The 27,326-nt window shown below is 39.6% G+C and overlaps 2 protein-coding genes across 2 annotated transcripts in view; both read left to right on the top strand.

Annotated features, from left to right (window-relative positions):
- Positions 1–17,454, top strand: part of sptbn5 (spectrin, beta, non-erythrocytic 5) — a 66,360-nt gene extending 48,906 nt beyond the window's left edge. The window contains exons 53-71 of the mRNA XM_060932998.1: positions 80–266; positions 2,348–2,560; positions 4,032–4,228; positions 4,518–4,722; positions 4,888–5,064; positions 6,103–6,258; positions 6,369–6,586; positions 6,673–6,862; positions 7,041–7,217; positions 7,348–7,455; positions 11,526–12,138; positions 12,229–12,434; positions 12,511–12,585; positions 12,717–12,800; positions 12,903–12,994; positions 14,546–14,659; positions 15,204–15,289; positions 15,376–15,480; positions 17,297–17,454. Of these exons, the coding sequence (XP_060788981.1) occupies positions 80–266; positions 2,348–2,560; positions 4,032–4,228; positions 4,518–4,722; positions 4,888–5,064; positions 6,103–6,258; positions 6,369–6,586; positions 6,673–6,862; positions 7,041–7,217; positions 7,348–7,455; positions 11,526–12,138; positions 12,229–12,434; positions 12,511–12,585; positions 12,717–12,800; positions 12,903–12,994; positions 14,546–14,659; positions 15,204–15,289; positions 15,376–15,480; positions 17,297–17,430 (3,337 nt within the window). The 3' untranslated portion in view covers positions 17,431–17,454. The remainder of the gene's footprint in view (positions 1–79; positions 267–2,347; positions 2,561–4,031; positions 4,229–4,517; positions 4,723–4,887; positions 5,065–6,102; positions 6,259–6,368; positions 6,587–6,672; positions 6,863–7,040; positions 7,218–7,347; positions 7,456–11,525; positions 12,139–12,228; positions 12,435–12,510; positions 12,586–12,716; positions 12,801–12,902; positions 12,995–14,545; positions 14,660–15,203; positions 15,290–15,375; positions 15,481–17,296) is intronic.
- An 8,120-nt stretch (positions 17,455–25,574) lies between these two features.
- Positions 25,575–26,795, top strand: foxg1a (forkhead box G1a). The gene has a single exon (XM_060932997.1). It carries the CDS (start codon positions 25,575–25,577, stop codon positions 26,793–26,795), a length of 1,221 nt encoding a protein of 406 aa, XP_060788980.1.
- Positions 26,796–27,326: the final 531 nt, after the last annotated feature.

The following is a 27,326-nucleotide window of genomic DNA, read 5'->3' as shown; positions in this document are numbered from 1 at the left end:
TTTCTGACAGTGAAAATTAAAAAAAATAAATAACACAGAAATATAAATTGCTTGCTGATACTTTTTTTTTTTTGCTCAGGTATAATGGTCTGGCTGAGCCTCTCCAGGCTCGTAGAGATACTCTAGAATCATGGCAGCTACTGTTCCAGTTCTACCGGGACATTGAAGATGAAATTGTATGGATTCAGGATAAGCTACAGGCAATAGCTTCAAAGGATTATGGTACTTCACTTGAAAGCACACATGCAGTGGTCAAAAAGTACCAGGTCAGTGTTTGTGTTACAGATTAGTTATTTTGGTAAAATTCTGACATGTATTCAGCATATATGATGTGCTCATCTGCCTCATTGGTCACAGCAAGAAATTCATTATTAGTAGATTACTTAGATATACAATCATGGGAAAAGAAAGTACACCCTCCTTCAAATCTGTGTTTTTAATTTATCAGGGCATAACTTACAAGTGGTCCTGACCAACTTCAAAAAACAAACAAATAACCTTGGGTAACAACAAAAAAACCACAATAAATTTCAGTATGTAGTAATTTTTTTCCCCCAAAAGTAAACCAACGTTCAGAAAACAGGTGGGGAAAAAAATGAGTATTCCCTTCTTACTTCCAAATCATTAAGTGAGGAATTACAGACAGGTGTTACTAATGAAATGCACAAGATTAGTTAAACATCAAGAGGTGAGACCACCTCTATTAAAACAAAATTTTTGGTAGAAGAAAGGACATCAGCCATGACTGGCGGCATGGTGGTGTAGTGGTTAGCACAGTCGCCTCACAGCAAGAAGGTTCTGGGTTCGAACCCAGTGGCTGGCGAGGAGCTTTCTGTGTGGGGTTTGTATGTTCTCCCTGTGTCTGCATGGGTTTGCTCCGGTTTACCCCACAATCCAAAGACATGCAGTTAGGCTGAGGTGCCCTTGAGCAAGGTACCTGCTCCCTGGGTGCTCTGGTGTGGCTGCCCACTGCTTTGAGTGTGTTCACTGCTTCAGATGGGTTAAATGCAAAGGATGTATTTCACTGTGCTTGAAGTGTGCATGTGACAAAGGTTTCTTCTAAGAGAAGCTCCTGTTCATCAATTTATGATGGGTTATAAGGCCATTTCCAAATAATTTGTAATTCAGCATTCCTCACTGAGAAAGATTATTTCCAAGTGGAGAGTTGCTAATCTTCCAAGTGAATTCAGTCCATGTTCAGACAGTTTAATGCTCAAAGGAAAAACCCAAGAGCTACATAATGTGATCTATAGGCCTCTGTAAACACATTGCATGTTTGTTTGTGACTGCACAATCAGAAAAAGACTGAATAAGTATGACTTTCATGGAAGGTGGCTAGGGAATCCCAAATGAATGACAGCACAACTTGGATTTGGCAAAATTGCATCTGAACAAGCCACAAAAGTTTTGGAACAATATCCTTTGGACTGATGAGACCAAGGTGGAGATGTTTGATCATCATGCATGGTGCCATATTTGGCAACAATCAAATACAACATATCACTACAAACACCTCATACCAACTGTCAAGCATGGTGGTAAAGGGGTGATTATTTGGGCTTGTTTTGCAGCCACAGGGCCTGGGAAACTTGCAGTTATTGAAACAATGATGAACTCAACTTTACACCAGAATATTCTTGAGACAAATCTGAGGCCATCTGTCCAGCAGCTTAAGCTAAACTGAAACAGGGTTATGCAACACGATGATGATCCCAAACACACCAGCCAATTGAATAGCTAAAGAAGAAAAAAAGTCAAGGTGCTGGAACAGAGATTGCACTTAAGCTTGAAGGTTAAGCTGACAAAGCACTCGTGCTATACAAACAGCTCAATTCAAATTAATTCATAATTTTATCCACAGAAAAATATGGTCCATATCTCTAAGATGCTGCCTCGTCCTGATCCAATATTGATATCTTGATATTATCCAAACTACCTCTGTGCAACCTTGTCTTTCCAAGTAATATAAAGCATCAGTTGTGTAATATTTTCATGTGTAAAATCTATGTTGTGTCAGGGAACAGCACTCATGTTCACTGCTTAAAAGAAGTCAGTAAACTAGACTGGAAATATTTAAAAACTGATCCAGTCTAATGACATTCCAATATTTCAGATTATTACTGGTGCAGATATTGATTCTCAGCAAGGTAAATCTTTCATAATATGATTAGTGCAATTAATAAAAAATAAAAAAAATTCGCACACAGTTTAAGATGCTTTGAAAACATGTTGTATAACCTTGCATCAATGCATATGGCTGTTTTTTGGGTGCCTGTTTTGAACAGAAGACCTTGTGATATAAAACACAGATGGTGTATGTACAAGTGTGGAATGCTGTACTCTTCAGGTGATGATGCAGGAAATCATAAGTCGTACCCCTCTGGTGCAAGCAGTACTTGAGGCAGGACAGAACTTGGTAAGAGGGAGGCACTTTGCATCACAGGAGATCAGTACAAGACTGGCTGAACTAAAGGAGCTCTTTGACACTTTGAAGAAAGAGTCTGAGAATAAAGGCTACCTGCTGACAGAAGCACTGAAAATCCAGACCTTCCTCTCAGAGGTATGAGATCAGTTCGTACAGTTTACATTAGTAATCTAGTAAGATTTACTCAGACTCAAGCATCCATAATGTATTTGTTTGGAAATGATTATTAATTTAAAGAAGACCTAGCAAAAGGACCTAACATCATAATATGAAATAAAGAGTATGATTTAATTTGCGAAATGCTAATCCATAATACACTAGTTAGTGATGAATAATGGCATTTAACCAATGCCACTTTCCATTACCAAATCTTAAAATTTAGTGCTGGATTGCTAAATTGAGCAATTAAAACATAATTGCTAGGGAATTCCTTCAGATATGAATAAACTTTTAATTTAAGTTTTAAGGTTTATTAAGTTTTAAGGTTAATTTAAATAAGGTTTATTTAAAGGAGAACTGAAGTCATTTTTAAACTTGCTTTATTTCTTAATTAATGTGTTATTCAATTACATTTTCAGTTTTAGTAACCTTATATTGTGACTCGTATTGGCAACTAATTGCAATTAAATATTATACTTATCAGCCCGGGCGGCACGGTGGTGTAGTGGTTAGCGCTGTCGCCTCACAGCAAGAAGGTCCTGGGTTCGAGCCCCGGGGCCGGCGAGGGCCTTTCTGTGCGGAGTTTGCATGTTCTCCCCGTGTCCGCGTGGGTTTCCTCCGGGTGCTCCGGTTTCCCCCACAGTCCAAAGACATGCAGGTTAGGTTAACTGGTGAGTCTAAATTGACCGTAGGTGTGAATGTGGGTGTGAATGGTTGTCTGTGTCTATGTGTCAGCCCTGTGATAACCTGGCGACTTGTCCAGGGTGTACCCCGCCTTTCGCCCGTAGTCAGCTGGGATAGGCTCCAGCTTGCCTGCGACCCTGTAGAAGGATAAAGCGGCTAGAGATAATGAGATGAGAGATGAGATGAGACTTATCAGCCCATTCTGTATTTAGCCATGTTGAATTTAGTTTGTTTGGTCCATGGCAGGTGTCACTTATCCATGCGATCTTCACGAGACTTGTGTGAGACTTCGAAACGTGAAATGTCAGCCAGGTGTCAGTGGTGCCATTTTGAAAACTGTTTTCCAAACGAAATATTGCACAAAAACGAGTTTAAATGACGATTACTGCCTACTTTTTTCAAACTTTCATGATTGCTATCAAAACAAACAAAACTTCCAGCTTGATTACGTCAGGATTCGAAAGAGGGCGGCGCGCATCTTTTGACAACGTTGGCAGATGTTGGTCACTTTGATTTCCGCTGTACTCCAGTCCTACGATGTCTCGCACAGGTCTCAATGAATCTCATTTATGGGCATTGCTTTGACATATGGACTGATTGCATTTTTCAAACACTCATAACTTGCTATAGCAGTGACAAAATAGCTATCAAAAATGCATTCCTATATTTAATAAAATGAGAGAAATAGAATTTTGATGATAAAAAATTTGCCTTTAGTTCTCCTTTAAGGTTAGGATCTCAGACACCTTGTGTTTTTCTACAGGTCTCTGAGATTGAGTTGTGGATGGAGGAGTTGAAGCCAGTGCTGGAGTCCAGAGACTATGGGAAAAGTGAGGAAGCCACAGAGGCACTCCTCAGGAAGATGGATGCCATGGACCTGGAGTTGGTTAGCCACCATGAGAAAGTCAAGTCCCTGCAGGAAACTGGGGCTGAAATGGAGATGTATGACCACCCCAACAGGTACAGACATTAAAGCTAATTTAGACCAGTCTTAATGCATCTTGGTATGTGAGTATGCATAAATTAGGTTAAACTGATTGCTGTGTTATTTTCAAGTTTTCTCAACAAACACCATGGCACCGAACAAAGAACAATATTTGAAGTTGCATTTCATTGCACACCAAAGAATAACACATCATATTTGTTACATCTTACAATTACAACAGCAGATCCCCTCCATTGTATATCCCCCTAAACAATCTGAATTGAATTAATTCATATTCAAAACACTAAACATGTTTAATTGCAGCCATTTGGTGAGAAAGAGTGTCACAAACATGGAAAAGCAGTATGAAACTCTGCTGCAGCTGTCTTCAGACTATCGTGTGGCATTGGAGGACCAGTACAATCTCTATGTGTTTGAGAGAGAGACCAGAGACCTCAAAAGCTGGCTTGTTTCTCAGAAGACCCTTGCAGAGTCAGATGATTTTGGCCAAGATCTTGATGATGTGGAGGTACCTTTGCTTGTAATTTATAACTTTTAAAATATCACAACAATGATCACCAATGGATTGAGTTTATAAAGGCCATACTTGTACAAACTTGTAAGTATCTCAGAACTATGACTCAAGTCCTGCTAAGTTTTGATCTTCTGAAATGGCTTATTTATTTTTTCCCAGACCCTGCAGAAAAAATTTGAGGATTTCACAGGTGAAGTCAGCACTCTGGGTCAGAACAAACTGATGACAGTTCAAAAGCTGAAACAGCAAGTGAAATCATCAGAAGCGCAGCAGAGAGAGAAGGCACTACGAAACTTATGGGACGAGTTACAAAAGGCTATGAAAACACGAGCAGAGGTAACTGTCCAACACATTTGTGAAAGGATAGAAATCTGTCTTGAGGTTGGCCATATAAAACTCTCATTTTCAATGAACTGTTAACAGTGGGCCTCATTTAGCAAATAAGTCATGTGTAAAAGTTTTCACAGGGTACACCCAATGAAAGATTCCCACCAGCTTTTCAGAAGTTTTGGTAACACTGATTTTCTTTGTACATGTGCATATGGGGTGCCAAGTGTCACCGGGTCCATTTCGTGGACGAAATGCCTTTCGTCCATCACGAAATGCATTCTGTGATGGACGAAATGCATTCTGTGATGGACGAAATGCATTCTGTGATGGACGAAATGCATTTCGTGATGGACGAAATGCATTTCGTGATGGACGAAATGCATTTCGTGATGGACGAAATGCATTTCGTGATGGACGAAATGCATTTCGTGATGGACGAAATGCATTTCGTCCACAAAATGGACCCAGTGACACTTGGCACCCCATATATGCAAGTTGGTAAATCGATCTGTAAAATGCAAAGCACATTCATGGCACAGCTGATTTTGCATTTAGCGATGCCTGCTAAACTCCATAAACAGAAATGCTCAAAGAAATCTAAAAGCACAGAATGTGGACAAAACAGTAAAAGAAAAGGAATTTCTCAGAGGTAGAAATGGAAGTTATTTTGACTCACATATACACCAATGAAGATATTATTTAGCAGAATAACAGTCAAAATCTGAAGACAAATTAAAGAAAATGTGAATTAGGTATGGTTGCTGGCCATGATGGCATCCTAGGTCAGGTAGTCAGGGCCTGCGCAGAGCTGCAGTCTTCATTAAATTTTTCAACCTGTCCCTAGCCCAAGCAGTGCTCCCCACTCCCTTCAAGCCACCGATCATTGTGCCAGTGCTGAAACATGCCACTAACACGACCCTGACCCCATCATCACCAAGTGTTTTTGAGAATATTATGCATAAATGTGTTCATATCCAGCTTAATAAATAAAGCCCATTGTTAAAATGTGCAAGGTTGAGTCTTAAAATTGATTATTTACTACAGAATTTACAATCAGCCCGTGAGGTTCACCAGTTTGACCATGACTTGGATGAGTTAAAGAGCTGGATAAGTGAGAAGGAAATCATGCTGGACTCAGAGAACAGGGAAAATGACCTGTTCAGTGTTCAAGCTCTTATTCGAAAGCATGAAGGCCTTGAGGTACTGGTTAGCCATTCATACTGTTACCTAAGAAAAACTATAAACACTATACTAGGTTTTATACCAGTGAAATCTTGATGTAAATAAATCATGCACTTTCCTTTCTCTAGAGGGATTTGGTGGTTATAGAAGAGGATATGCGACGCAGAAAAGAAGAGGGTAGGGCTCTGGTTAGACGGTGTCCCCAGGTGAGGGAAAGTCTGTCTGAGAGGATGCAGGAGGTGGAAGAAAACTGGGATAGCCTCCTGGAGAAAGCCAGCCAGTGCAAACACCGACTACAGCAGGTCATGGCTGTCCAGAGATATCTTACTGACTGGAGGGAGCTCATGTAAGTCATTGTTCTTCCATTTCCTTGTATATTGTTATGGCATAATATGACATTGAACCTATTAAATACTCTTGACACCTCCACAGATCATGGCTTCGAGAGTCACTGTCTCTGGTGACAGGAGAGGGACTCCGAGGTGAAGTCAAAGACTTGGCACAGCTAATCAAACGACATGAGGAGTATCATACCCAGATTGAGCGGCAACTTGATAAATCAGAAATGGTGAAAAATCAAGGCAGACAGCTAATACAGGAAGGAAACTTCATGACGGAAGAGGTGTGGTTTAAAATATAACAGTTACACAAAGTTCTTTTGCATTGATACTTTGCACAAAATGGTCAGAACCCAAATAATGTCACTTTTACACCATGTTCGTGTAACAAAGTTAATAAACTGGACTGCTGACCTATATTCCTGTGTATGTGTGTTTTATTGATTTAAAAAAAAATTACAGTTGGAGGAACGTCTAGCAGAACTCCAGGATCTGGAAGTCCTGGTCCTGCAGGGCTGGGCTGAAAGAAGAGATCTATATCAGGATGAGTTGGAGCTACAGCAGTTGCAGAGAGAGCTGGAGCAAGCTGAACACTGGTTGAACACATATGAGAATGTGCTGACTGCCCAAGACTATGGGGTGAGGATGCTCATACAGACATTGTTCAACACAAAATATTTTTAAGGGCTTGTGCTGCTGGAAGATTTTGTTGCTGCTCATGTACATGTTAAATCTAATTATAAAACTACTGAACTGCTTTGTCTTTCAGGACTCTGTTTCAGATGTTCTAGAGCTAATGAAAAAACAGGAGGATCTGGAAGCAATGATACAAGCTCAGAGTGACCGATTTAACACTTTACATAACAGGAAAACTTGGGTAAAAAGAACAACAAGCAACAAAACCTGATCAGTTGTTCTGCGTTATGATTTAAAATTTGCTGGCAAGATGTGTAGAGTCATTTATTTCATTCATCTTCAGTTGCCACCTTATCTTGATCAGAGTTGTTGTCGATTCACATGCTATCCTAGGAATGCTGGGCGTGAGGTGGGAATACACCCTGGAGGGGAAACCCATCTATTGCAGAGCTCCATACATGCACCACATACTCATTCCCACCTACAGTAGCAGCAGTTTAGAGTCACCAATCAACCTACTGTTATCTATTTTTGGGAGGTAGGAGAAACCTGGAGAGCCCATATGGACACAGGGAGAACATGCAACCTTATTCACTTGTAGCCCGATTCATTGTGTTACTGTGCCATGAATGATTCATTTGTTAAGGGTGAAATGTCCAATAGCAAATGGTTTTGAGTAGGCATGAGACAACACACTAAAGCCACAGTGTGAGATATATCATGTTACAGGCTTTAGGAGTTGATAGTGACACGAGACGATATAGACCCAAAGAAAATATTACATTTTAGTACCTTTATTTTGTAATGGCAAAAAAAACTGGACCACTACAATATCAGCACATTGTATCGTAAGAAAATTAGATCAGCATTATAACATTATTAATATTAATGTCATGACCGCTCCTACTGCTGTCTGACATCCACCTGAAATGCATGAGTGCGTCACACTGACCATTTTAATTATACAGGTGAGAAGAACAATCATGATTTTATTTTGTACATTTACTCATTGCTCATATTAATTTTTGGTTATGCCACTGCCAGCACAACATAAAAACGGGCATTTGAATTGTTGTTGGACATGCATGTGATCCACATCAAATGCAGCACACGGGCATTGATTCTTAACTTGCATTCAGACTGCAGTGAAGCCAGTTATGGTAGAAACCAGAGTGCACATATATTTGGCAATTTATGGTAACTACCCTTCAAATGGCTACGCTACGTACATACTGTGACTTCTGGATAATGTGAAAATGTTGAGCAGTAGTGTATTACGGGTTGTTTCAGTATTAGTTTTCAAGGTTCACACGGGCTGAATGAAACGAGGCTGTGGACCTCGTGTTTAATGCATGTGCCGTAATGCTTCCCTGTGATTAGCTTAACTTTTTGGACTACTAAGTAAGCATGCTTTGAGACAGTTATGTTCCCACTCCCAAACTTCAAGCTCTGTAAGCTATTACCTCTGGTGCTGCGGCCTAGTGTGTAAGATGAGTTAGGGCTTATAATGAATATTAAACAGGAACATCACAATATATTATACACAAGCAAAATTAGTCTTGCTAGTATTTTGTAATGTGATACTCGAGACAACTAATTTCTGTCTCATGCATAATGATAGATAAATGATAAATTAAATATATGGGTCAAAATTTTCAAATGTCCAGTTAGTGTCACTCAGGGTTTAGCCATAATGTGTAATGAGAGAAGATGCCTCATGTCCTGCATTCAGGTATACCTATGCAATCACCTTGTTTACCCAGTAGCTAACCTACCTTTAGACAGGCAGTGTTCTGCACACAAACAGCTGGTTAATAGTGTAGCGTATGGAACAGCACTAGTTTATAAAGACGTTTAAGTTTTTATTTATTTAACCCTTTCTGGCTAGAATATCAAAATATAGAATATTATGTGTGGGTAGCCTATTATGAGTAGTTGGTTGGATTTAAGGGGAACACATGACCACTGAAAATACAGCTGTGTAAAACTAATAAAAACATTACTCTTTGCAAGTAGCAGGATGTCTGCTTATTCCTTTACATATATACATGGGTAATTTGGCCTGTCTGTTTCTCTAGTAGAGCAGGGTTCTAGAAGAACTACAGTGCCTTGCAAAAGTATTCATCCCCCTTGGTGTTTGTCCTGTTTTGTTGCATTACAAGCTGTAATTAAAATGGATTTTTGGAGAGTTAGCACCATTTGATTTACACAACATGCCTACAACTTTAAAGGTGCACATTTTTTTTTTTTATTGTGACACAAACAATAATTAAGATGAAAAAACAGAAATCTGGAGTGTGCATAAGTATTCCTCTCCCCCTCCCCAAAGTCAATACTTTATAGAGCCACCTTTTGCTACAATTAGAGCTGCAAGTCTCTTGGGGTATGTCTCTATTAGCTTAGCACATCTAGCCACTGGGATTTTTGCCCTTTCCTCAAGGCAAAACTGCTCCAACTCCTTCAAGTTAGATGGGTTGCGTTGGTGTACAGCAATCTTCAAGTTATGCCACAGATTCTCAATTGGATTGAGGTCTGGGCTTTGACTAGGCCATTCCAAGACATTGAAATGTTTCCCTTTAAACCACTCCAGTGTAGCTTTAGCAGTATGTTTAGGGTCATTGTCCTGCTGGAACGTGAACCTTCATCCCAGTCTCAAACCTCTGGCTGACTCAAATGGGTTTTCCTCCAGAATTGCCCTGTATTAGTGCCATCCATCTTTCCTTCAGTCCTGACCAGCTTTCCTGTCTCTGCAGGTAAAAAACCATCCCCACAGCATAATGCTGCCACCACCATGCTTCACTGTAGGAATGGTGTTCTCAGGGTGTTGGATTAGTGCCACACATGGCATTTCCCATGATGGCCAAAAAGTTCCATTTTTGTCTCATTTGACCAGAGAATCTTCTTCCATGCTGTTGGGCAAACTCCAAACGTGATTTTTTTTAAGCAATTACATTTTTTCTGGCCACTCTTCCATAAAGCCCCGCTCTGTGGAGTGTATGGCTTAAAGTGGTCCTATGGACAGATACTCCCATCTCCGCTGTGGATCTTTGCAGCTCCTTCAGTGTTATCTTTGGTGTCTTTGTTGTATCTCTGATTAATGCCCTCCTTGCCCAGTCTGTGAGTTTTGGTGGGCAGCCTTCTCTTGTCAGGTTTGTAGTGGTGCCATATTCTTTCCATTTTACTATAATGGATTTAATGGTGCTCCCTGGGATACTCAAAGTTTGGGATATTTTTTATGACCCAACCCTGATCTATACTTCTCCACAACTTTGTGTCTGACCTGTTTGGAGGCTCCTTGGTTTTCATGTTGCTTGCTTAGTAGTGTTGCAGAGTCAGGGTCCTTCCAGAACAGGTTGATTTATACAGACGACATGTGACAGATCATGTGACACTCTGATTGCACACAGGTGGATCTTAATCAACTAATTATGTGACTTATGAAGTGAATTGGTTGGACCAGCTCTTATTTAGGGGTTTCATATGAAAGGGGGTGAATACCTATGCACACTCCAGATTTCTGTTTTGTCATCTTAATTAATTTTTGTGTCACAATAAAACAACAATGTGCACCTTTAAAGTGGTAGGCATGTTGTGTAAATCAAATGGTGCTAACCCCCCAAAATCAATTTTAATTCCAGCTTGTAATGTGACAAAACAGGACAAACACCAAGGGGGATGAATACTTTTGCAAGGCACTGTAATTTCTCTGAAGTCAGCCAGTTAGGGTGGGTCTCACACCATTTTGGGGTGGACCCCTGTGTCTGTTGGTGGTGGTGAAACTTGTATATGCATATTTCATATATAATGTAGTCAATTTAAAGGCATCAAAAGGCATCAAATTATCTAGTCATGTCTTGCAATGATGATAAATAATTAGCAGTTTGCGTATAGCCTCCAAGGTTCATGAATCACTATTAGCATTAAGAAAGTCAATTGACTGCAGCTGCCATAAGTCACATTTCTTTGTGTGTCCTCCCCTGAGTATGAACATCTGCCAATGTTTCACACTCATTAACTGTGTTGAAAATCACCATCTATGCACACTCTTTGTGAAGTCTCACATAAATAGACATTTGACTTACCATGAATATTGCAACTTCATCAGTATTTTGGTTGCACAGTACTTCATGCATCTCCATGCTGCTTTGTACACATTTAAATATTGCAAACTTCTAGACAGATATATACAGTTATTTTACAGTTTGATTGAATCTAAGATGAAAATTGGTACAAGTACTTTAAATATAGATTACTGAGAATTCACTTCTCTTGCAAATCCTATTAAATTTATAACAAACTCTGATCTCTCAGAAAGAGCAGAAGCTGCAGGAGACTTATGGAGAAGATAGTGTTTCCAGAAAGAAGCCTTTCCGTGTGACTTCCCTAAAGAGAAATGCTTCTGATCACCCTGTCTCAGTTTCTCAGCCTTCTGTAGCTAAACACGTCCTAAGAAGAAACAGCAGTGGGAGGACGTCGGCACCACTGAGGAGAAACAGCAGTGGCAAGGGTGATAGTTCTTCTACAGTTCCTCGAGTGGCATCTATGTTCAAGAGGACCATTAACAACAGTGGCAGTACCACAACCTCCAATACTCCCTCTGTCAAATCTTTCCCTGACTATTCTGAAAAACAAAACGCATTTAATTCAAGCCTTGTTTACAGATCCCATCCAGTTCCCAGCACAAATTCTGACCACACATTTAGGCTTGAAAATGAAGTAAATAGCTCAGGAAACATAAATCTATCCCACAAATCCTCTTCTCTTGACACCCCCAGAGAAGTGAGGTTGTCAAGTCCAAATGAAGTGACTGATGAACATGCTAAATCTATATTTCTTGAATCGAATGAAGAGACTGAGGAACCTCCTACATACAAATTTCGTGAATTAAATGGAGAGATAGAGGAACCTCCTAAATCCATACCTCTTGAATCAGATGAAGAGATTGAGGAACCTCCTACATCCATACCTCTTGAATCAGATGAAGAGCTTGAGGAACCTCCTACATCCATAACTTTTAACCCTCCTGTAGCCAGTCCAGAAACACATGCAACAATCAGTACTGCTTCATCAGTGAGTGACCTTCCTCCATCTTTCTCCACCTTGCAACCACCATCACTGCCACAATCTCATCCTCCATCACCACCCACACTGAAGAAATCCACTGAGGAAGCTAAGGATTTAACTGAGGAACCTCCTGAGCCATCCCCTCTAGCTTACAAGGTATGCTTCCTTCAATTACACTACCTTTATTTATTTATGGTATATTTTCTCTGTAAAATTTATTTGTGCTGCTTAGGTCAGAGCAGGCCTGGTCAGAGCAGGCCTGATGGAGGGACCACTGAATATTAAACTGAAACAAGGAGGATTTAAAGTAAGCTGTCCAATGATATGGAGATTTTGCTTACAAACCAATTTGGATATCTTGTGGACTCTGTACATAGTCTGACAGTATATCAGGTGTTTTCATTAACTGTGTATTGGTTCTGTGTTTATTTGGATAAGGGTGTGGATCATTGGGAAACCGTCTATGCACTACTGGAAGAAGAGACACTGAATTTGTTTAACGACCAAAATGCTGCTGGAGAGGTATGAATACACAAGTATTCAAGTATTTTAGCTACCATAACCTTGCATTTGTAGTCTATTTAGCTTGCTAGCTACCATAACTAACTTTGACGTGGTTTACAGAACTGCACCCGATGGCCACCAATCACTATGGCTGGAGCAATTTGTAGAGATAACCCCTACTACAGGAGAAAGAACTACACCTTCAAACTGATGTGTGTAACCTACTCTTCTTCCTTGATTGTATTACACAACCTGACAGACAGATCCTGAGACGCAGATGAGAGTTTCAGGTTTTAAAATGCGTTCTCAGAGCAGAAACTGAGACTGGTCATCAGAAGTGGTTAAAAAAACAACAACAACAACAACAACAACAACAAAAAAAAAACCCCAAAGTCTTTATTCAAGTAAAAGTTCAATCACGGGGCGGCACGGTGGTGTAGTGGTTAGCGCTGTCACCTCACAGCAAGAAGGTCTGGGTTCGAGCCCCGTGGCCGGCGAGGTCCTTTCTGTACAGAGTTTGTATGTTCTCCCCGTGTCCGCGTGGGTTTCCTCCGGGTGCTCCGGTTTCCCCCACAGTCCAAAGACATGCAGGTTAGGTTAACTGGTGACTCTAAATTGACCATAGGTGTGAGTGTGAATGGTTGTCTGTGTCTATGTGTCAGCCCTGTGATGACCTGGCGACTTGTCCAGGGTGTACCCCACCTTTCGCCCGTAGTCAGCTGGGATAGGCTCCAGCTTGCCTGCGACCCTGTAGAACAGGATAAAGCGGCTAGAGATAATGAGATGAGATGAGAAGTTCAATCACTCATCTCAATGAATACTCTGGTAAAAGTTGAATTATGATAAAAGTAAGCCCTGTGATGACCCGGCGACTTGTCCAGGGTGTACCCCGCCTTTCGCCCGTAGTCAGCTGGGATAGGCTCCAGCTTGCCTGCGACCCTGTAGAACAGGATAAAGCGGCTAGAGATAATGAGATGAGATGATAAAAGTATGATAAGTAAAAGTACAAGGAATATTTACAAAAGTAAAGGATACTTGTCTCAAATCACACTCTGATTTTACACAATTTTTTTTTTAAATCCCATGAAAAAAAAAAAATCAAAAACATTAACTAAGGCTTACTGGCTATACCTTTATTCCTAGTGTCTCATAATGATTATAATAACTCTGATGATTAAAAAGTAGTTGAATGCTATAATCAGCGCTCATCTTTGTCAAACTATTTGCTATTATTATACAAAATGTACCTCAATAAATAAAAAGTGTATGTAGCAATAGATGTACAGTATTGTAGTGACAGGTGTTATGTTTCATTCTTGTCTGCCAGATCCATGAACGTTTCAATTTGTTATGCATTTAGATGTTAATAATTCACCTTATGACTTGTAGTGTAATGATATGGGCTTTGAAAACATAGCAAGTAGAAACTAGATTTTTTTTTCTGTTAAAATGTGGTAAGGGTATCGAAAGATAAACTTGTAGAAATACTTAAACAGACACAAATGCAGTAACAAATTAAGTGTATTTCATTACTGCTCACCTCTGACAGTCATCAAACAAACCAATCATGATCATTTTTTTGCTCCGAGACATTTCAATAGCTAAAACTCATTTTTGGGGGATGAGCTGCTGCTGTCCCGCAAGTCTATTCTTAGAATGATAGTTTCCCATAAAACGGGTATCACTGGCAATAAAGGAAATCAAATAGCATTGCTGAAATGAAAAAATATTATAGTCTAACTGTTGTGATCCTTTTGGTTAAGACTGAATGATGGCAGTCACTACCTGTTTGCTGCACCCTCTCAAGAGGAACAGGAGAAATGGGTGGAGGAGCTGCAGAATTGCACCGGTCAGAGAGGCTTCTTAGAAAATACTGGGTAAGCAAACAAATCTGGAAGTACCATATTCAGTATGGTGTGTGTGTGTGTGTGTGTGTGTATGTGTGTGTGTATATATATATATATATATATATATTTTATATATAATATTTATATATATATATATATATATATATATATATATACACATACACACACATACACACATACATATATATATATATATATATATATATATATATATATATATATATATATATATATATATATATGTGTGTGTGTGTGTGTGTGTGTGTGTGTGTGTGTGTGTGTGTGTATATATGTATGTGTGTGTGTGTATGTGTGTATGTATATATATATATATATATATATATATATATATACACATACACACACACACATACATATATACACACACACACACACACACACATATATACACACACACACACACACACACATATATATATATATATATATATATATATATATATATATGTGTGTGTGTGTGTGTGTGTGTGTGTGTGTGTGTGTGTAGTTCTTTAACATTGCTATTACATATTTCCCCCTTGTATTATTTCAGGATAAACACAGAAGAAAGGGTAGAGACAGCAAAGCAACAGCTGGATGAACCACATAGACAAGTCTCCACCACTGAGCTGGAAAAAAGTGAGGAACTCAATGCAGACTGTAAAACTTTGTAAGAACTTGTGTGTGCCTGTGTGTTCTAATCAGAACTTCTGACCCAACTACAGAGTCCACAGAGAGTTTCGAACAGGAAAGGGAACCACCTCCCAAGCCCCCGCACACATACTACAACAAACATCGCTACCCAGATGGAGAAGAGGGCAAAGACTCAGGTGGGCTCAAAAACAGATCTTCAAAACTTGGGATTCAGGAGGAATTCAAGCTTTCTTTCTCCCACTGCCACTGCACCAAAACCCCAAGAATCCAGACATATCTTTTTAAATTCTTTCAAAAATTTGGGGCAAATATGGAGATTTTGGATGGGGGAAGGATGGGGATGCCATGGCCTAATGGTTAGAGAAGCAGCTTTGAGACCAAAAGGTTGCTGGTTTGATTCTCTCAACCAGCAGGAATGGCTGAAGTGTCCTTGAGCAAGACACCTAACCCTCTACTGTTGCCCGGGCTGCTCTGGGTATGTTGTAGCTCTGGATGAGAGCATCTGCTAAATGCCTGTAATGTAATGTAGAGTAATCCTTTCTGGATTCTGGGGGTATTTTGTGCAGTGTGTGACTGAAACATGGATACTTGGGATATACTATGGGATATGTAGTTTTATGCCTTCTAACTGACCCTTGAAAAGACCATATTTGAATTTATTTGTTTATTTATTATTAATCTCAGTGGCATTAGAATTTCCAGCACAGACTGGACAACTGAAGTATATAGACACCAACTAAATCTAAGCAGTGCCTAATGGGGAAAAAAAACCCCTTTCCTCCACCAGTGTTTTCCCACTTCCCAAATACATGCATGTAGGTGGATTGGTTACACCAAAATTACTTATCGGTATGAATGGGTGTGTGTGGGGGGGTGCCCTGTGATGTATTCCCATTTCATGTCTAGTGTCCTGGGAACCTGCTAAAGATAAATGCATACATTATATGGCCAAAAGTATGTGGATACCTGAGCATCACATCCATATGTGGGTCTTCCCCAAACTGTGGCCACAAAATTGGAAGCAAATAATTGTATAGGATGTCTTTGTACAGTATGCTGTAGAATTACAATTTTCCTTCACTGGAACTAAAGCGTCCAAAATGCCCCGTTCACAAACAAGGTCAATGAAGACATAGTATCTTTAGCCGCTTTATCTTGTTCTACAGGGTCGCAGGCAAGCTGGAGCCTATCCCAGCTGACTATGGGCGAAAGGCGGGGTACACCCTGGACAAGTCGCCAGGTCATCACAGGGCTGACACATAGACACAGACAACCATTCACACTCACACCTACGGTCAATTTAGGGTCACCAGTTAACCTAACCTGCATGTCTTTGGACTGTGGGGGAAACCGGAACACCTGGAGGAAACCCACGCGGACACGGGGAGAACATGCAAACTCCACACAGAAAGGCCCTCGCCGGCCACGGGGCTCGAACCCGGACCTTCTTGCTGTGAGGCGACAGCGCTAACCACTACACCACCGTGCCACCCCGTGATTGAACTTTTACTTGAATAAAGACTTTGGTTTTTTTGTTGTTGTTGTTTTTTTAACCACTTCTGATGACCAGTCTCAGTTTCTGCACAAAATACCCCAGAAAATCTAGAGATGGTTCTGCCAGGATATTTCAAACTATTCCCTAAATATGATAAAATCCATGTTGGTTACTGTCCAATCACAGCATTGTCAAGAAAATCTCCAGATATGATCCAGATTCTTGCAAGAATTAAAAGAGATATATCCAGATTCTTAGAACTTTGGCACAGTGGCAGCAACAAATAAGTAGTGGAGAGAGAAGAAAATGTCAGGATATAAGCTGTATAATGTTTCAGTTGAATAAAGACTGGAAGCATGACTATACTTTGGATCATCTGAGTCTTTCAAAATGTTTCTTCAGCATAACATTGCGTGAAAACTCACACATCTGAACTAGGAAACTGGAACAGAGTTCAAGTTGTATTGACGAGTGCCGTTTTCTTTGTTTCTTTTCAGCGACTTTGAGAGGTCTGAGGAAGAACCAATCCCCTTCCTTCCCTCCACCTCTTCCCCCACAAAACCAGCAGGAGAGCGGAGGAAAAGAAAAGTCTAAAAACAAGAATGTCTTCAAAAAATTTTTCAAAATATAATTTATACTGCTTGGTAGAAATTGTCTTTGCCCATCAAAATCCTGTGTACCCACTGGCTCAGTGTAGAGATGTTTCAGTGATTACGTCCTATAACAGGACATGTAATGGGAACAGAATAATAGCTGTTTAAAAAAAATCACACTAATCTGAATCATTTACTTTTTTAACCATTTTGTTTCTATATACATTTGGCACCTTCATCATTAAGTAAAGATTACTACAAATTTAATTTCACATAACTGGCTTTCAGATCATTGTAATACATTTCAGTGTCCACTAAATACTGTAATCAGTGCTGTGCATCAGCTTTATTTTTCACATTAAATGTTAATGAAAGAATAAACCTATAGAAGCTGGTTCTTGATATTGATGTTTTTGAGTAATGGAGTCTTAAGCCTTACTTTTTAAATCTTTAGTTAATCTCTTAAAAACAAAAGACTTACCATTGTACACATTCCACATGCACTCTACAATCACATAAGCCTAATAAAGAGCAAAATTTGAAGTCAGGTAGGACTTTTAATATATTAACATTTGAATTAAAATTATTACCTTACCTAGTGAGTAAGCTATTCATACTATTCAACAGCAGCTACCTCTTTCTTGACAAAACTCATTTTATTTCTCCTCAGTAGCCCTACGTATTTGTAAAAGTATTGGCCATATATCAAAAACATATTGTGCTTTGTTATTGGATGAGATGAACAAATGCCTACCACATGGCCGATTGCAAAGGTACCCAATCCTGGCTTGAATTTGTCCACTCATGCTGGAGATATTTTTTTCATCGTCCATGCATGCCATTCGGTTTGCAAGATGTTTGTGAGAAACATGAGTTCGACCTGCGATACAATTTCACAACATGTGTCTCAGTCTGAGTGGTGACAGATAGCAGCACTGAGTCACAAAACATCCACCTGCTAATTTCTGCACTCCTCAGAATGAACTGAGACTGATGCAGAGCTCATAAAGACATTATCTTATCTGTATATTAATTTTAATTCATTTGACTCCAGTGCTAGCCAATATTCTGTGCTAATACAGAGAAAATCTGAGGTAATTTTAAATAGATGAACGAGCTAGCAGTAATGTTATTACCTCCGTCAACTGTGTTGGAGGAGGTTGTTTTCACTTCTGTTTGTCATTTGAGTTCTCAATGTAACTCAAAAAGTAGTGAACGGATTTTGATTAAATTTCGAGGAAAGGTAGACCATGGGCCAAGGAACAAGTGATTAGATTTTGTTGTAAATGTAGATATGTATGTGGATCCAGGTTTTTTCGTCTGTTCCCAACGTAACTCAAAAAGTAGTGAATGGATTTTGATGAAATTTGGTATACAGCTCTAGTATTATCCCAGGTTCAAGTGATTTGATTTTGGTATAATATTTGGTTTGGTGGAGGTTTGTACTTTACTGAATGCCCTTCTACTTAGTTATGTCTCATCTCATTATCTCTAGCCGCTTTATCCTGTTCTACAGGGTTGCAGGCAAGCTGGAGCCTATCCCAGCTGACTACGGGTGAAAGGCGGGGTACACCCTGGACAAGTCGCCAGGTCATCACAGGGCTGACACATAGACACAGACAACCATTCACACTCACATTCACACCTACGGTCAATTTAGAGTCACCAGTTAACCTAACCTGCATGTCTTTGGACTGTGGGGGAAACCGGAGCACCCGGAGGAAACCCACGTGGACACGGGGAGAACATGCAAACTCCACACAGAAAGGCCCTCGCCGGCCACGGGGCTCGAACCCAGACCTTCTTGCTGTGAGGCGACAGCGCTAACCACTACACCACCGTGCCGCCCCGTGATTGAACTTTTACTTGAATAAAGACTTTGGGTTTTTTTTGTTGTTGTTTTTTTAACCACTTCTGATGACCAGTCTCAGTTTCTGCTCTGAGAACGCATTTTATGTTTTAAAATATGTGTTTTGAAATAGTAAAGTTTTATGTAAAAATTGTACTATTAAAAACACAATTTACAGTACACAGCAAATTCCTCAGTGTTGAACTAACACTTTCAGAGTTAATTTGTGTCCAGTTGGACCTATATAAACATTCTGGGTGTTAATTCAACGCTGGGGATTTTGCTGTGTACCTTCTCTCGCCTGGTTACTCAATAACTGGGACTGGGAACCAGCGCAGGGGGTTTATACCATACATTTTACTGGTTTGTTAGCACAACTTGTTTATTGGAGTTGTCTGAGATATTATTATGTTGTAATGATGATTAAGCAGTTGCTTAATAAAGATTTAAAAAAGGATGATGTCACTACACCGTCAGATTGGATATGAAACTGTCCTGAGAAGTTTTTCTGACGTCTCTATTTAATGGTATATTCTAGTTCGACCACAAGATGGCGCCAAAGACGATGAAAACCGCGATTCAAACGCAACGCTTTTCAGTTGGTCCAGAGGGTTATCCAAGACCGTGTGTCTGTTTTCAAGTTTTTAGGCTACTTTAAAAATTATCATTTGGAAGAGACACAAATAATTTAGGCTTCACCTGTTGAGAGGTTATATTTAAATCAAAAGGACCTGACTTCTGGCGTCAAAATTTCCGAGTGTTCAGTTCCTTAGAGCTTTATATTGTGCACAGTGCATTTGTGATGTGACTGTTAGGTGCTGTCAGAAGTAATTATAGCATCTTTTCTTAGTTTAATAAACCGCTGCATTTTACATGACATTGCAAAGCTGGCGATTTATCCATCGTGAAGTAAAAAATTCAGAGAATCATTATACAGCATGTGCAGTCCACGAACATTAGTGTCAGATGTGTAGGCTCTCTCTAACCTTTTTACTACACAGCTCATAAAATAAAAATACAGTGGTGCTTGAAAGTTTGTGAACCCTTTAGAATTTTCTATATTTCTGCATAAATATGACTTAAAATATCATCAGATTTTCACACAAGTCCTAAAAGTAGATAAAGAGAACCCAGTTAAACAAATGAGACAAAAATATTATACTTGGCCATTTATTTATTGAGGAAAATGATCCAATATTACATATCTGTGACTGGCAAAAGTATGTGAACCTTTGCTTTCAGTATCTGGTATAACCCCCTTGTGCAGCAATGACTGCAACTAAACGTTTCCGGTAACTGTTGATCAGTTCTGCAGACTGGCTTGTAGGAATTTTAGCCCATTCCTCCATACAGAACAGCTTCAACTCTGGGATGTTGGTGGGTTTCCTCACATGAACTGCTCGCTTCAGGTCCTTCTACAACACTTTGATTAGATTAAGGTCAGGAATTTGATTTGGCCATTCCAAAACATAAACTTTATTCTTCTTTAAACATTCTTTGGTAGAACGACTTGTGTGCTTAGGGTTGTTGTCTTGCTGCATGACCCACCTTCTCTTGAGATTCAGTTCATGGACAGATGTCCTGACATTTTCCTTTAGAATTCGCTGGTATAATTCAGAACTCATTGTTCCATCAATGATGGCAAGCCATCCTGGCCCAGATGCAGCAAAACAGACCCAAACCATGATACTACCACCGCCATGTTTCACAGATGGGATAAGGTTCTTATGCTGGAATGCAGTGTTTTCCTTTCTCCAAACATAACGCTTCTAATTTAAACCAAGAAGTTCTATTTTGGTCTCATCCATCCACAAAACATTTTTCCAATAACCTTCTGGCTTGTCCACATGATCTTTAGCAAACTAAACATGAGCAGCAATGTTCTTTTTGGAGAGCAGTGACTTTCTCCTTGCAACCCTGCCATGCACACTATTGTTGTTCAGTGTTCTCCTGATGGTGGACTCATGAACATTAACATTAGCCAATGTGAGAGAGGCCTTCAGTTGCTTAGAAGTTACCCTGGGGTCCTTTGTGACCTCACTGACTGTTACACGCCTTGCTCTTGGAGTGATCTTTGTTGGTCTACCACTCCTGGGGAGGGTAACAATGGTCTTGAATTTCCTCCAATTGTACACAATCTTTCTGACTGTGGATTGGTGGAGTCCAAACTCTTTAGAGATGGTTTTGTAACCTTTTCCAGCCTGATGAGCATCAACACTGCTTTTTCTGAGGTCCTCAGAAATCTCCTTTGTTCATGCCATGATACACTTCCACAAACATGTGTTGTGAAGATCAGACTTTGATAGATCCCTGTTCTTTAAATAAAACATGGTGCCCACTCACACCTGATTGTCATCCCATTGATTGAAAACACCTGACTCTAATTTCACCTTCTGAATTGAACCTAACTGTTAATCCTAGAGGTTCACATACTTTTGCCACTCACAGAAATGTAATATTGGATAATTTTCCTCAATAAATAAATGACCAAGTATAATATTTTTGTCTCATTTGTTTAACTGGGTTCTCTTTATTTACTTTTAGGACTTGTGTGAAAATCTGATGATGTTTGAGGTCATATTTATGCAGAAATATAGAAAATTCTAAAGGGTTCACAAACTTTCAAGCACCACTGTATATTTCAGTAACATTTCTATTACTATTGTCTGTTTATTATTATTATTATTATTATTATTATTATTATTATCGTTGTTGTTTGTTTGTTTGTTTGTTTGTTTGTTTGTTTGTTGTTTTTGGTTTCTGTTTGTTAATTTGAAAGCATAGACACGACCTAAAGGTTTTGATTTAATTTCGTTTATCACCTGTTCTTGATGTGTGTAACTTATTTTATGAATATATGTTTAAATTGGATTTTAGACTGAATGTAATTTTAAGGGAACCTACATGCTGAAAGTCGTTTCAAATGGAGTTTTATAGGCTCGTTTCTCCAACAGTCACAAAAGTTTCTTTAATTTTGCCATTTGGATTCAATACAAAAATAATTTTTTTAAAGCCTACTACAGTTATTTATTTTACTTAAAACGAATTCGTCTACATTTAAACTGTTAAATAGCTCACAGACTATATACACGAGTTTAGGCAATATGTCTGATGCAACTTGAACTTTTCTCTGTAGTGGCGATGAAAAACCTAGATCTAGCACTATTTGTGACCAATGGCAAAACTGAATCATATTTGTTTTGAAGATTTGCTTTAGATATGTCATCGACTCTAAATCTAAACCATTTCCCAAAGAGTTTCCAGGCTCGACGACATGCAATAATTCTCTGGCCACCAGGTGGAGCCCGTACTACATTTAAACATCAGAAACGGGCCTGAGCTGTTCCCTCACACACTTTACTGCTCATTACTGCAGCGCCTCAGTGTGTGTGCACTGATGTGAAGGTTAACTCTCTTTCTCTAAGGCAGTTATATGGTAGATTTTCCTAGTTCGTCTCAACAACTTAGAAATAGTTTAGTTCAATAGTAAACAACTGCTTTATTTCAGATGACATAAATTTTATTTGCGCAATGATGCAAGAACAGAATAACAATTAGGTTATTATTATTATTATTATTATTATTATTATTATTATTATTATTATTATTATTATTAAAAAATGTGTCCAACCAACACTAGTTCCGTTGCTTTAAAAACATATATATATATATATATATATATATATATATATATATATATATATATATATATATATATATATATATATATTCTAGTTTTATTTAGAAATCCGTTGTTCGTCAAGACTGCGATTTACAACCAACCAACCTCAAATTGGAAAAAAAATAAACCTGACAAAAATAAATCCAGGTATAGCTGATGTTAGACCATTTCTTCCAGTACAACTCGTTTCTGAGAGGCTATTGCAATTACAATTTACAAGCAAGCCACTAATTGTTATTTGGAGACAAAAATAGTAAAGGAAATAAAGAGCATTAATTTTGTGTTGTGCTTTAAAACATGTTGCACATCTTATAGAGCAATAAAAACCCGAGCAAACCGGATTTCCTTTGTTCTTTCATACCGAGTCAGACAGGTGATTGAAATGATATCGATATGTAAAGCAACATGTGGGCACGATCATAAACATGCTTGCTTTTATTGATTTATTTTGAACTTTGACAGATTATATCCATCTGTTTTGAGTAAATATTCTGATTATGTCCCGCGCTGATGCACAAAAACAGGACGGAAAAGTCATTTGACGATCTACAATGTACACGATTACCGAGAGGAGATCAGGGCAGTGAAGCTGTCTTTTATTTATTGACATTACATGAGGGATTATTTCTTCAGTGTATACAAGTCCAAACTCAATATACACAGTGCTGTAATAATAATAATAATAATAATAATAATAATAATAATAATAATAATAGGGGAAAATATGATGAAATTTTTCACATAATGTGTACCTTCTTATTCTTATTGTTACTATTAGTATCCTTTTTTAATTATTATTTTTTTTAGAGAAAGCACTGAGATTTATCTATCTGGAAAAGTAGCAGCTAAATAAATCCAAATGAACACAGTCAGGAGTCTTTATCTGCTCTGTCTTATTCCTTTAAAGCGTGTAGAATAAGAATCTAATCCCATCTAATGTCTAATAAATTATTTTTGGAAAAACACACGAGCTCTTTATGTATCTGTAAACTACAGCTATCTGTACTATCCGGGCGTGAATCTTTTGTATCTTTTGTTTGCGTGCTTGCATGTGTGTGGACAATTTGTTGGACCATGGAGCGTGTGTGTGTGTGTGTGTGTATATTACTTTCATGTATGCGCCAGTGAAACACCCTGAAACGTCTCTAAGACATACATTTGACTGGAATTCAATGGAAACAAAACTCGACTATAAACGACTTTAAAAGGCAGGTTTTCACTGATGTCCCTATTTCCAACTTCATATAAAGAGAACTTTGTGTATTACGGATGTGTGGAAACTCAACTGCTAGGATTTAAATGTGAAATTTCAGGACTAAAAGCTGTAGGAAAGGCTTTCATTGGCTTTAAAAAAAAACTTTTCTCTGGTTTAGGGTTGGTTTCCTAACGAGCCTGATGAGTAATAAAGATTCAGTGAAATACAATTAAAAGAAGCACTTATTGTATTGTAAGTAGCTCTGTATTATATAATCACAACATACAAAAAAAAAAATAGCTGCTTGAACTGCAGTTAGCATTAAATTTTGTCAAACAAACATCAAATTAATAGCGGACTAAAGGATGAAACACCAGTACTGCTCATATACTTCTGTGCTATTTACCTAAATGGTTCTGGTTGACATTTTCTATGATATTGCACCTCGGCTGATTTAGTAGGTGTATTATTATTATTATTATTATTATTATTATTATTATTATTATTTGGAACTCATGGAGGACGTTATATAAAACACCACTCCAGTGCTATTGTTTAGCGTCAACACACACTCTTGTCAAACAGAGGCAAAAATCTCTGCGTAGGTTAGATACTAAATGTGCTGCTGATGGTAAACAAATGACGTGCGTCAAAACGTGTACATTTTCCAGGGAAGAAAATTGAAGCTGCTGTGCGAAGATCTAATATCCCTAAGAAGAAGAAGAAGAAGAAACTGCAGCACAGTGAAATGATGAATTGTGCTGCTGCAGGGAGGCGCACGTGCACGCGCTGTATTAAAAAATAATGCCCGATACAGGAAGTAGTACCTCTGTGTGTCCACCCCACCCCACCCCACCCCACGCACACCCACACCCCCTCACACGCACGCGCGCGCGCGCGCACGGAATGGAAACAAATGTGCGGACGTGCGGATGTGTTGAAACAGCACTCTAAAATTATCTAAAGCTGCGGAACGGATCGAGGTTATGTGGTGTGTTTTTCGTGGTAGGGGTTTGGTGCAGAAACGCGAGCTCGCTGTTGACTGTGTGTGTGTGTGTGTGCGTGCGCGCGCGCGCGAATTTCCGCGTGTATCCTTACGCGTTCGGTCGGCCGTTAAGAGCTGCACGCTGATTGGCTGCAGCCACCGAGGACGCTTTAATACTTATGGTGCTGTGGTTGGCTGCAGACTGTAAAGGTTCAAGCAATTTTTTTACAGCTTAGTGTATGTGGCACCGTAATTAATTGTAGCTAGCCGTCTCTTATCGATGCGTTTGGTTTGAAAGGAACATGAAATAGCTGTTGTGTTGTGGTGGGATTTTTCTTTCCCGGTTTTTTTATTTTTATTTTATATATATATATATATATATATATATATATATCGCAGGAGTTTACCGGTCGGCCTTCGAGATTAGAGATCCCACTGTGCTGCTGCTCGCTCTTTCTACCTTTACGTGTGATGTTGGATATGGGAGAACGGAAAGAAGCGAAAATGATTCCCAAATCATCGTTCAGTATAAACAGCCTGGTGCCTGAAGCAGTCCAGAGTGACAACCATCACAGGACCATTCCTGAAGAAGAAGAGAAAATCCCTTTACCTCTAGCGCAGGAGGCGAAGTCTGAGAACACTTGCACTAAAAGTGATAATCCTGAACCAACTTGCACGGACGAGAAAGAAAAACCGGAGGAAAAAAAAGACTCCAAAGAGGGCGAGGGAGGCAAAGAGGGCGAAAAGAAAAACGGCAAGTACGAGAAGCCTCCTTTTAGCTATAACGCCTTGATCATGATGGCTATTCGGCAAAGTCCGGAGAAACGTTTAACTCTGAACGGCATTTACGAGTTCATTATGAAAAATTTCCCTTACTACCGGGAAAACAAGCAAGGCTGGCAGAACTCCATCAGGCACAACCTGAGTTTGAACAAGTGCTTTGTGAAAGTTCCGCGGCATTATGATGACCCGGGCAAAGGGAACTACTGGATGCTCGACCCTTCAAGCGACGACGTGTTCATCGGTGGCACGACGGGGAAACTCCGGCGGAGATCGACCACATCGCGGGCCAAGCTGGCGTTCAAGCGCGGCGCACGGCTCACCTCCACCGGCCTCACGTTCATGGATAGAGCTGGTTCTCTATACTGGCCCATGTCTCCGTTCCTTTCTCTGCACCATCCCAGGGCAAGCGGCGCCCTGAGTTACAACGGCACGTCCTCGGCCTACCCGAGTCACCCGATGTCCTACAGCACCATGCTGACACAGAACGGTTTGAGCAACAACCACTCGTTCCCGGCCTCGAACGGCCTGAGCGTGGACAGACTCGTGAACGGAGAGATCCCGTACGCCACGCATCACCTGACCGCGGCCGCACTGGCAGCATCCGTGCCCTGCGGCCTCTCGGTGCCTTGCTCAGGGACCTACTCGCTCAATCCGTGCTCAGTGAACCTGCTGGCGGGACAGACCAGCTATTTCTTTCCCCATGTCCCGCATCCTTCCATGAGTTCGCAGGGCAGCACGTCGATGAGCTCCCGCACCGCTTCTTCTTCGTCGCCGCAGGCGGCCGCGTCTCTCCCGTGCGAGTCGTTAAGGCCCACACTACCGAGCTTCTCTTCGGGACTTTCCGCCGGACTGTCTGATTACTTCACACATCAGAACCAAGGCTCTACGTCCAATCCTCTTATACACTAACTGTCATCCCGAAGGATGAAGACTGTAAGTGAACATTTTACACCCCCATTTACACTGTAATATATATATACATAAATATAAATATACTTTAAAGGGAAAAAAAGACTGAGAAGGGAAAGGAAAAATGCAAGCAGCCGAACTCCAGGTATTTTGTATTATTCTTCTCCTTTATTTCTGTACACACGAGAAAAAAAAAAAGAAAAAAAAAGTCGGGTGTCGCGAAATTGTTTATTATTCCACTGTCAGCAACGTGCAATGTGACAAGATTTTTATTTTTATTTTTATTTTTTTTAAAGAGGCTGAAATAAAAGCGTCGTTTTTTTATTTGGAAAGGCAGTAAAATTACATTAGAATGTGTATTTAAATAGTGGTTGCAGATTTGTTTAATTTTAAATGTTCAAAATATCTAATACCATCGCATCAGACACCAGTCTTCATGTTTGCAGTATTACACGTATATCATGGGCACACTGGTGAAATATGATTTGACGAAATTAACACTTTTTTTTCTCCCCTTTTTAAATAAATGTG

The sequence above is a fragment of the Neoarius graeffei genome, chromosome 11 (assembly GCF_027579695.1).
Source record: "Neoarius graeffei isolate fNeoGra1 chromosome 11, fNeoGra1.pri, whole genome shotgun sequence".
Lineage (NCBI taxonomy): Eukaryota > Metazoa > Chordata > Actinopteri > Siluriformes > Ariidae > Neoarius > Neoarius graeffei.
Note: the sequence above shows the minus strand (reverse complement) of the source record. Positions and strands in the feature narration are given on the sequence as shown.